This window comes from Humulus lupulus, chromosome 2, assembly GCF_963169125.1.
Source record: "Humulus lupulus chromosome 2, drHumLupu1.1, whole genome shotgun sequence".
Taxonomy (NCBI): domain Eukaryota; kingdom Viridiplantae; phylum Streptophyta; class Magnoliopsida; order Rosales; family Cannabaceae; genus Humulus; species Humulus lupulus.
In genome coordinates, this window is record NC_084794.1 from 287898313 (window position 1) to 287910174 (window position 11862).

At 32.0% G+C, this 11862-nt stretch overlaps 1 protein-coding gene across 1 annotated transcript; it reads right to left on the minus strand.

Annotated features, from left to right (window-relative positions):
* Nucleotides 1-3173: 3173 nt before the first annotated feature.
* Nucleotides 3174-8724, minus strand: LOC133819680 (3-isopropylmalate dehydratase large subunit, chloroplastic). The gene is made up of 15 exons (XM_062252980.1): nt 8435-8724; nt 8230-8364; nt 7972-8142; nt 7475-7627; nt 7305-7373; nt 7087-7203; nt 6354-6428; nt 6122-6199; nt 5908-6003; nt 5650-5699; nt 5490-5544; nt 5044-5175; nt 4098-4145; nt 3853-4011; nt 3174-3722 (listed from the first exon to the last, which is right to left on the minus strand). Exons 1-15 carry the CDS (start codon nt 8477-8479, stop codon nt 3582-3584), a joined length of 1524 nt encoding a protein of 507 aa, XP_062108964.1. The 5' UTR covers nt 8480-8724; the 3' UTR covers nt 3174-3581.
* Between the last annotated feature and the right edge of the window lie 3138 nt (nt 8725-11862).

An 11862-nucleotide genomic window follows, 5' to 3' on the forward strand; every position in this document is an offset into this window, starting at 1 on the left:
TTTGAAGAGAACAAGAGATTACATGCTCACATATAGGAGGCCAGATCACTTTGAGATCATTGGGTATTCTGACTCCGACTTTGCGGGATGCCAAGATAGTAGGAGATCCACTTCGGGCTACATATATCTGTTAGGTGGTGGAGCTATATCATGGAGGAGTGCAAAACAAACACTCATAGCTTCATCTACTATGGCAGCAGAGTTTGTTGCATGTTATGAGGCATCCAACCATGGTTTATGGCTGAGAAATTTTGTCACCAGGCTGCGCATTGTGGATAGAATAGAAAGACCACTTAAGTTGTATTGTGACAATAAATCAGCTGTATTGTATTCCAACAACAATAGGAGCTCAACGAAGTCAAAACATATTGACATCAAGTTCCTTGTTGTAAAAGAAAGGGTACAGAGTGGACAGATTTGTATAGAACACTTAGGTACAAACTCCATGATTGCAGACCCCCTTACGAAGGGTTTGCCACCCAAGGTCTTTCATGAGCACACTGCTCGTATGGGTGTTTTAGAGTATGAGGATATCTAGATTCAGTGGGAGTTTGTCTTTATTATCCTTTGTGTTTTATTTGTTCATGAAACTAGTGTATTTAGATATTTTTCTGATCATAATTTATGTTATTAGGTTAATTTCACTTTGTACATTAAGCTAAAGTTTTGATCTCTATAAAGTAAAGTAGGACCAATTGAAAATTGACATGAATAGATCACCATGCATGTAATTTTCATACCACATTATCATGATTGATCTATGTCATTTGGCTATGTTGATATATGTGACCATTGATGGGTTTAGTTGTGATTGATACAACGAAAATCGCTTTGATCCTATGTTGATATAATTAATGGACGAGAATGCACATTCCTATAGTTATGATGACAAAGTTATGAGCTCAATAAGGTTAACACATTTATATATATACATATGTGGCCCAGTGGGAGATTGTTAGAAATTTATTTATTTGGGGTCACAATTGTATATATAAAAATGTGTGTTGGGTCATTATATAAATGAGTCAAATTTATGTGGTCTATTTTTTAATAAAGTTTATGACTTAAGGGCATGATTGTCATGATTTTTATATGTGGATACCATTGAGACAATTTCTGATTTGATGAGGGGCCAAATTAGAAATAGTAAATAAATTATTAATTACTGTTTTTCAGTTATTAATAAACAGGTTGGTCCCCATTTTTTGCATCGCTTCATATATCGTATCTTTATTCTTGAATCCCCATCATCAAGAAAGTGAGGTTCCAGAGAGAAATATTGATGCAAAAATTGGAAGATCATACCATTCAAAATCGATTCTATGGACTCCGGTACTCTTCCGTTAATCTTTGATTCTATTGTTTGATTCTCGTGAATTAATTAGGGCTAAATTCAGATTAAAGTTTTTCTAACACTTTTATGATATTTTTCTTCATGTTTTTCGTTGAACCTAATGATAAGAAGCTACATTGGTGGTATAGTTTCTTATTTAAAAAAATGGAAAATTACATCCTCTTATTAAGTTATTTTTGTAAGTAATTTTTTTTTAACTTCTCTGTACTTATTTTATATATTAGTTATAGTCATGTAAAATCCCAAAAAACGTATGATTTTTTTTTTCAATGACTAAAATGTGCGTTTTATTAGTTTTTATCTACTATACTTTTGAAAATATCCCATGAAACATTTAATGTTTTTCTATAAAAAAAATATATATTGAATTTAATATATTTATCTTAATTATATGTAATCTCTTATAAACCTTATAATGATGTGATGTGGCTTTAAATTAAAAAAAATTAACATAAATAATCATAATTAAAATAAATTTTACAGTCTTAATATTAAAAATTATAAGAAAATAAAATATAACAAACTAATAATTTATATGTTAAATTAGAGTTAGAGATAATTTAAATTAAGAGAATGTAAAATTTAAGTATTCAAAAGAATCAAAATTATCATCAACCAAGTCAAAATGTGAAACTCATTTGAAAAATACAAACCATCAAACTATTAAAAATAAATTTACGAGAGATGGAACTAACCTAGTATCCCTCGTACCAAACAGCAAACATCCAAGAGTGTAGAAAATATATATATATATATGTGATGGCTTCACTTTTCTAATTTGTTTTGACTTTTTTAATTCACATTTTTATTTATTTTTATAATGTAGTTTTATTTATTTAAATATAATTACTTTAATGGTAATAAATTAAAAATAGAAAACTATGCGTTAGTAAGAGTTTTTTTTTCTCTTCTTCCCTCAATTATGATATTAACGGGTTATTATAGTTTGCTAAAAATAACTTTTTTAAGTGTTTCTTTATTCCACAGTCAACTCCACCGTTCGTGGTATGCAACACATAGAATGGGTGATCTTTTTATTTTATTTGAGATTATTAAAATATGTCAATTTATTTATTCACATATTAACATCACGTTGCCGATCAAATTAAGACAATAATTTAAAAAAAAAAAGTTCGTAGAAAAATAATATATTTACCAAAAAAATATTAATACAATGAAAAGACAATACGTCTCATAACGACATTATTCCTCTAAAACGACAATGAAAACACGACATTATATATCAAAGACAAGAATACTTTCAAAAACGACCATTATACAAAGAAACGACAATTGTCAAACCAACAATTATACAAAGAAACGACAATAATTTCAAAACGACAGTCATACAAAGAAACGACAATAATTCCAAAACGACAGTCATACAAAGAAACGACAATAGTTCCCAAACGACATCATTTCTCAAAAATGACGATTATAAAAAAACGATAAGGATGCTTATAAACGGCATTATTTATAGAAACGACAACATTCGTAAATAAACGGCACTCTTTCTTAAAAACGACAAGAACTTTGAAAACGACAATACTTCCAAAAAAAAAGGACAAAATTCCTTTAAAAAACGATTTATTTCTCAAAAACGACAATAAAATATAGAAATTTCTATCAAAATTTAACAAATCACATGATTTTATATGAGATCTACCTAAATTTCACCCAAAAGCTTTCTTTTAAACTCAAATGACAAAAGCCATGCCAAACAAAAATAAAAATTTAAAATTATAATGTGACACTATATGTTGCATTTGTAATGGTGCAAATAAGAGTGATTATATTTATGTGTATATATGTATATGTATTGAAAAGAAAAAAAACTAAACCATTTTTCCAAATGAACCTCAGAGTTCCTGATCAAAGTTCCCATAAAAGGACAATTGAGCCCGAAATAAGAACTATTATAGTACTAGTAATAATAAACAGCAATTCTCCTAGTACAAGAACTCAAAACGAGGTAATCTTTTATTCAGCAAACATTGGCTACAGACCCAAACAAGGTCAAGGCACCCAAGACTCATAAGTCAATGTCCTAAACAAAACATATATGGATATATGACATTGTAAGACCTCAGGAGACGTTGCTCCACATTGATTCTACGCAGAAACTTAAGTCAAGCTTTACCCTCCCCAGTCCCCACAGAAGAACAACATAAGGTCCAGAAGTACTCACAAACTTAGTCAAGTTCATATCGAAGACTATGAGAACATCCTACTGTAAGAAGTCTCTTGGGTCGGTGACATAGCCAGTCAATGCAGATGCTGCTGCTGTGTATGGGGAAGCAAGATATATCTCGCCTTCCTTGTGTCCCATTCGGCCTGGAAAGTTTCTGTTTGTTGTCGACACACAAACCTGCATGGACCAACCATGCTTCAGAGTTATAAAATGGAAATTATGCCTTAACTTTCGACAAGCTCACGCATTCTTGACTGTTTCAATGGTTAAAAAAGAAATAGCAGTAACACTACATGAAATAACTTGCCTTAGGTTCATTCATGCGTGCATAAGTGTCTTTTGGACCACCCAAACAAGCACCGCAACTAGGGCTAGCAGGCGTATCACAACCAGCCTCTTCAAATATCTGGGAGCAAGTCTTCCCACCGGATCCTGGCACTGGAAGACTATACAAGTCCATCCACACCTGTAAATTAGGATGTGTTAGATAAAGTTCTCTCCTCGTATAACTTTAAGCAACTAATTATTTAGCAATGTATTTTGTAGACGGACCTTTTGGGTAGCTGGGACAAGGAATGTGGGAACTTTAACCTTTTTGCCCTGTATACAATGAAATAACATTCAGCCTTTAGCCCAAAGATCAAAGCAAAATTACATTGAAAGGCAGTCATCAATGGAAACTAGTTCTGGGACTGAGAGCTTTATAAGCTTTAATGTTCGATCCCAGATACAATTATATTAGTGGAAACTAGTTCTGCCTTTCAAGGTAATCTGGCAGCAGCAATAACATTTAAAAATGAATCGCTTTCCTACAGCACATTATCTTGCAATCATAAAGTGTATTAATGCTGGATCGATATCTTATAAATTAACCGAGGCCTGAGGTAAGCTTTACTTATGCTAGGAGGGGTCAGAATAGTAATTAGACAGCAAAGGGTAATGTGGGAAGTTTGTTAGTGGGAGAGTATATAAAGGGAATTGATTCTGTAGTGAGGTATGCATGAATTGTATTGAGTGAGCTCAGCTCTTGGAGAGTACAGGCCTCTCGAAGACCTGTGGTTACTTTCGCTTATTTCAATCCATCTCTGTTGCTTTCTGGTTTTGGTATACTGTTTGTTTCTGGGTTCTAGAATTGCAGGTGGGGCACATCATTAACAAATAAAATAAATACTGAAAAGACATACTGCTGTAATTGCGTAAATGCATACCAAGTTGCTTATCAATTAGCATACACATAGTTGATGTTGAGATATATCTAAACAAGAATAAGATAACATTATGTAATCTTCTGATTCCTTGTCAAAGGGTCATAATCCATCCCAGGCTTTCCCAAACATACTCACCAAGAAAAAGGGGTGCACTTTTATTTCGTAAATGATAATATGGAGGTGCTAGCTAACTGATCAAACCCCAAATACCAAGATAGTAACTTGTATCAGCATGTGAATAGCATACTCCAATACTTTTAAAATGCAATAAAATAAATTTGACATCTTACCGAAGCTACAAAAACTTTAGCCGCAGCAAGGAAATCCTCTGTTTTACCACCAGTACAAGATCCAATATAGACTCTATCAATTTTCACGTCTCTGCACTCTCTTGCTAAAGCACGATTATCAGGAGAATGAGGCTGCAAATAGAGTCAGAACCCAGATGAAGTACAAGATTAACAATACAAGAGAAGATATTCTCAACATATATTGAAATACAAGACTTGGGGCTTGCATTGAAACATTTTTATTTTTTGTTTTTAAAGTGAGTTGAAGAGTAAAGATGTTGATGGATAAAACAACATAGTTCATCTAACATTCTTTTAAAAGGGAGTTTCCAAGCAAGCCTGAGGCAATCCACAAAAGATTAGTGTCCTAAAAGTGTATCTCTTGACACATGATTGCTTACTACAAATTCATCATCTATTCATAATTAGGTTTATAAAAATCTCACCTTTGCAACCAAAGGCTCCAATTTTGTGATGTCAAATCTGTACTCAGAAAGAAACCTAAATGCAGGCAAAATAACTTGTTCAAACACCTCAAGAACAAATTCCATTTACCCACGTTATATTAGACAAATACAATTAATTATGTTGGATGGCATAGATTACCTTGCTTGAGCATCACTGAACACAGGCTCATAGGGTACAGATGTCTTATCCTGTGAAAAGAAAAGAGGCAGATTAAAAAGAAGAAGACAACCATACTGCAATAATACCCGTAAGAGAAAATCTATGATGAGTTTTGCATGTATATAAATAATTTATATACATACACATGAATATATACATTTATGTATTCAAGATAAATTTATATATATGTAGAGAGAGAGCTCGATTAAATTGCACCTGCTAAGCTATTGTACTTACCTCAAGGTACTTGTATGTAGTGTTATCTGCAGGAACTATACCATTCTTTCCCCCAGCTTCCACAACCATGTTGCACAATGTCATCCTTTCTTCCATCTGTTGAAGAGAAAATTAGAACAATTAAATACATATTCTATCAAAGAGAAACCAAAACTGACGGCAGACTTGAGTTTTCACGTGTGCTTGCAGTGAATATCTTTTCAAGTTTACTTACACTTAAACTTTCAACTGTTGAGCCGACAAATTCCATAGCCTTATATGTTGCACCAGCAACAGATATTTCACCAATAATCTGCAAGAACAAAAAGAGATATTTAGCACAATGGTATGGAAAGCTATGATATTTAAGCAATGCACCAATTTACTTAACTAATATCGGATCATCTCAATAAATATTAATACTTGAAAATCTAAAGCAAAGAAGGCACAGGATTACATAAACTTACTTGTAAAATCAAATCTTTAGCAAGAATATAATCTGGCATTTCACCATCCATAACGAACTTGAGGGTTGGTGGCACCTGCAAATTTAAAAGGACAATAAAACCAGAGAAACTAAATCAGAGAACTAACACATCTTATGGCAACGTGAGAAAACATGTATACAAAGGCAACATAAAATTCATTATTCTTCTAAGTAATCGGTGAAAAGAGACCCTTTTATAATGTCTTCTTTTGATAATTTTGCAAAATAGCCTTCTTGATAGAGTGTCGAGAATTTTCTACAAGGTCTTGATAATTTCCAACAGGGTATTGAGTGTGTCTAGAGGCCATTTTGTAAAAAATTATCAAATAGACGTATAGTGACTAAAAAAAAGTTATTTTTCCAAATACCCCTTATTCTTCGTGATAGTCCTCTTCAATTTTAGTTTCCATACTCTCATTACACAAGGACATTTGAATTTAAGTCTAAGGTAAAGAGGATTGTAGCAATTTCTTAAAATCTATGAAATTAGATAGCACACAGTTCTCATTTGCTGTCGGTGAAGAACATAACAATAAGATAATCAAGCACTTCTTATTGTAATGACTACAACCCACAAAAGTGGTAGGATCTTAAGTTAGAGAGTGATTTAAGAAAAGGAAAAGAAAAAAACTAAGAAAAGCTACAGAGGAGAGAAAGCCCCATTGTGCTAATATTTATTTATGCAGAAAACATTAGAAGAACAGAATAAAAACCTTCAGCAGACTCTTCCCAGTTCCCAACACAAAACCAGCATCAGTGTTTCCAATTCCAGTAGCAAATTGTCCAAAAGCTCCAGCAGTACAGGTATGAGAGTCTGTACCTAGCAGGACCTGGAAACCAATTTAGGGGTTTAAATGAATTTCTGCAAGTGCAACGTAAATTATAGAATTTTTTTAGGAGGCTAAGATATCTTAAGACAAAGAAACTGTACCTCTCCAGGTCTGCAATGACCTTCTTGAGCAAGAGCTACATGGCATACACCTTTGTAATCAGGATTAGCCTACCAAATATATATCAAGCTTATTTCAATATCAATAACTAAGGGACAAAGTCAAATATGACTAGAATAGAGGAGGATAAAGTGCAAATTGTTATCCATACCTTAAAGTTACCCAGATCTTTTATATCATAAAAGTACTTGATGTTTTGTTCAGTGCAGAAATCTCTCAAGATATCCACATTGCGATTTGCACGTTCATCACTTGTAAATATATAATGATCAGGTATGATCACAATCTTTTCACGGTCCCAAACCTTCAATTCAAAATTACAATCACTAGTTAAAAATCCAAAACAGCTACTCTTTTTTTGTAAGTAAACGAAAAGAGATGTATTAGCCCATTGTGAAGTTGGAAACCACATAAGAGGGTTCCACCCTTTTACCATTACTTCTCTGAATTTCTAAATACGAACTCTTCATGTCATTACTATTTTGTTTCGGTCAATCAAGAGATGATAAGCAAAAATTAAATATGAGGTACAACGCCTTGCAACTTGCAGCTAATCATTTCAATTAAATACAGCAATTCAGCTACTTCAAATCAGTAACGAGATTAATTATTCCTTAACACAAGTTTAACCAAAAAATTACCAACTACCTTAGCATTCTCGCCGAACTCTTTCTTGAATATGCCAAAGGAACCAGGGCCACAGACATCATGAGTCATCAAAACATCAACATTAACCCAAACATTCTCACCCGGGCTCAAATGGCTTTTCTCAGAAGACTTGGCGAAAATCTTCTCGGTCATCGTCATCGCCGTCTTGACCTGAAAAAACAATCCAAATCAACAAAAACTAAGATACCCATCAACGCAAATCTCCCCCAAAATGAACGAGAGAGAAGAAACCCCAACCGAGCCAGTGGTGGCGGGCTTGCGTTCTGATTGCTGCGGCGTCATGACCGAACAAATCTTCTTGGAGACCGTTCTCTTGCATCTCTGAACAGAAAATTCCGGTGACGACGAGAAAGAAGAGAGACCCAACTCTTTCTGAGACAAAAGAAAACATGGGTTAGGAAAATGGTAAGAAAATGGGAAGTGGGTAGGAAAGAAAAGTCACCTTCTTGAGAAAAGGAGCTGAAGTTGGAGCAATTGCAGAAGCCATGAGAGTTGATAGAAATGATTTGCAAAACTGTGTTGAGTGAAGAGAATATAGAGTTAAGAGTAATGGTGTGTATATGCCTATGCCTGAGCTAGTTTCTTAAACATAAACACTTCTAACAGAGGCGGCGGCGTCGTCTTGGTGCGTGGACAGAACGAGCCTCCGCTTCGAGTTTTCTTTTACTTTGATTTATGTGACTGAAATTGTGTCGAATCAGATACACATGTAAGCCTCTCAATGGTTTTTTTTTCTTTCTTTTCTTAATATATAAAATAGTAGTTATAATATATTAAAAAAAAGGAATTTGCATATTTAGTATGTTTTATTTTTGCAAATTATGATTTTGGTAACCTCTATTTTCAATAATACTCACATGGTACTTTATATTTTAAAATTATACATATTTGATATCCTAGACATTTGATAGATAAAATTTTGTCAATATGATCAAACTGTTAATTAAGTAATTAAATTTAAATTTGGAACTTACATAATTGACAGCAGTTTGATTAAATTAGTAAAATTTTATTAATTAAATTTGAGTTTAGGGTACCAAATATGTACGATTTTAAAATACAGAGTACCATATGAGCATTATTGAAAACAGATGGTACAAAAATAATACTTTGCAAAAACACAGATACCAAATAATTACCTACCCTATAAAAAATTATCATTTGTCAAAAGAAAAAATATATTGTCCCCTTAATTTTTTATTTATTTATTTTTACTGTCTAAATCAATATTGAATTTTAATCAATATATCATAATATGACGCCATATATCATAATCGTGCTAAATATTAAATAAATTTATTGTTTTTTCATGACTGTGTATATTATTATTGTAGCAGATATCCCACCAATTTTTGAGAAATTTCGATTAATTTACAGTGTTCAAAAAATATATTTTTCACACGTATAAAAAAATTAGTCACACTATTTGAACTCTGATTGAACACTGTAAATGATACAGATTTTTTTAAAAATTTGTGAAATATTTACTATAACTATAATATATATGGTCTTGAAAAAAAATTATTATAATTTTTCCAAATGTCATAAATAAATAAATAAAATCCCTAAGGTAGAGACATTTTTAATGCCCCTAGCAAATAATTATCCTACAGTTTATATCAAAAATGATTTTATTTTATTTTGGTAGGTAGAAAATGACACGAGCAACATATTAAAATTCACGTATTACATTCAACTCAAGTGTCATAACCAAAAAAAAGCGAATTATTACCAATTTTAGATGATAGCGCTTTTAAATGAATAATAATTTTTATAATTTCGTTATTAAACTAATCGATATAATTAGGTATAATTTACATATATTTGTGAGTAGAAATAAAATAATGAAAAGAAGTTGAATCTTGGGATAAGATTAGTGCTGGGCACATTCAAACCAATTCAATTACAGCGAATCAATTCAATCAAATTGCAATTGGATTTGAATAATTGTATAATTGTATTGGATTGAATGGCGGATGACAATGTCGAAATTCAATTAAAAACTAATCTATTCAAATTAAGTATAATATATATTAAAAAATATTTAATTATTTATATTTATTTAAATATATTAAAATATATATTTATATTTTTTTAATACATTATTAGTGGCTAACTATTAGTATTTCATTATGCACTTCCACATCCAATAAGAGGAAAAACTAGGGTTGAGCATTAGTCGGTTTGGGCAGTTTTTTTCTATTCTAAAATCCAGATTTCGGTTTTTTGTTCGGATTGGTGCGATCCAAAAATTGATCGATCTACTTACAACACAAAAAAAAAAATCGACCGATTTAAACTGCGGTTTGGTCGGTTAAAACTGCCCAAACCGAACTTGATTTTTCTTTTTTAATGAAATTTAAGTTAAAAAAATGTAGATTATTGGAATCCATTTTTTTTAGCTTTTTTTTTAATATGAATTTGATTCATTTAATTTGTTAACTTAAATATTTTAACTTTAAGATTTGAAAACCTAAACACATGGTTACAATGTTACATCCACAAATTTGGAACATAAGCATATTCGGTCGGTTTCAGTTTATACGATCGGTTTGCGACCAACTTATAAACCGACCAATTTAATGTCGGTTTTTGCCAAGGCGGTTTCAACGATTTTTGGTTCCGTCGGTTTCAGTTTTTTCGGTGTTCGGGCAGTCGGTTTGAGCGGTTTATTCGGTTTTTTAGATTTTTTGCACAGCACTAAAAATATGCATCTATTATCCTCCTTCTCTCTCATTTTCAATATTACTTCAAGCTTTTAGTTTGATTAAACTTATAAGGTCGATAACTTTATGTAGTTTGAACTTAAATAAATGGTGTTGTTTAGTTTGTAAGTGATTTTTTGTATATTTTTAAGTTAATATTAAAAAATAAAGTTCCAACTCAGTTTTGAAAAAAAATCAAGTTCTAACTCGAAAACCAATTAAAAAAACCGAAGCAATCCAATTATTAATTGGATTGAATTGGATTAGATTAGTATAAAAAGATTGGATCAGATGCCCACCCCTAGATAAGATTGCATTGGAAAGAAAAGACAAGTAGGACACTGCATTGAGACACTAGTTTAGGGAGTGGAAAAAATTTCACATTTATGGTACATGTAATGGGAAGCAAGGGAAAAATTATAGCCACGTTCTTCTTTTTTCGAACTAAGAGTTCATTATTTAGAGGAAAAAGAAGCAACCACAAACGGGGAGCCCTCTTTTTGGATTGCACTAGCATCATGCCTAGCAATTATAATATAATTTATTGGAAGAAACAAAAATGCTGAACAACTCACTTGAAGGGCATGTACGGGCTGATGTAGTCTTTTTTAATTAGTCGTCACACTAAAAAGCTAATTGTTTGACAACTTTTTTAGCATGCTGACTAGTTAAAAATTGTCACATGAACTATGTTGCTGCTTATTCTTAGGCCGAGGAGCATAGTTTTAGAAGACACTATTGCAATAGAGCCCTCACCTCCTCGAAAGCCAATCTTCACTCTTTATAATGAAATGTATCATTATTGGGAATAATAAATAATCTAATCTCTCGTTATTACATCTTTCAACATTCCACAAATTCGTTTACTACACTCTGCATCGAAAATCATAGACATTTTTTATAAGAGTTGCCTTAGTAACACTAGCAGTATTGAAGTCGGGCCCATGTGATTTGCTACTTTTGGGAAGATTTGATTATAAACTAAAATACATTTATATGTATAAATAAATCTAAAGTTTAAAAGACTTAAACGTAAAATATATTAAACATATCAGATGGTGCCGGAGAAGATATATTATTGTAACGCCCTAAACTCCAGGGATCGTTACGATGTGCATCTTAAACAGTGTTAAACTCAATAATTGAGTCATTTGGACATAATCGT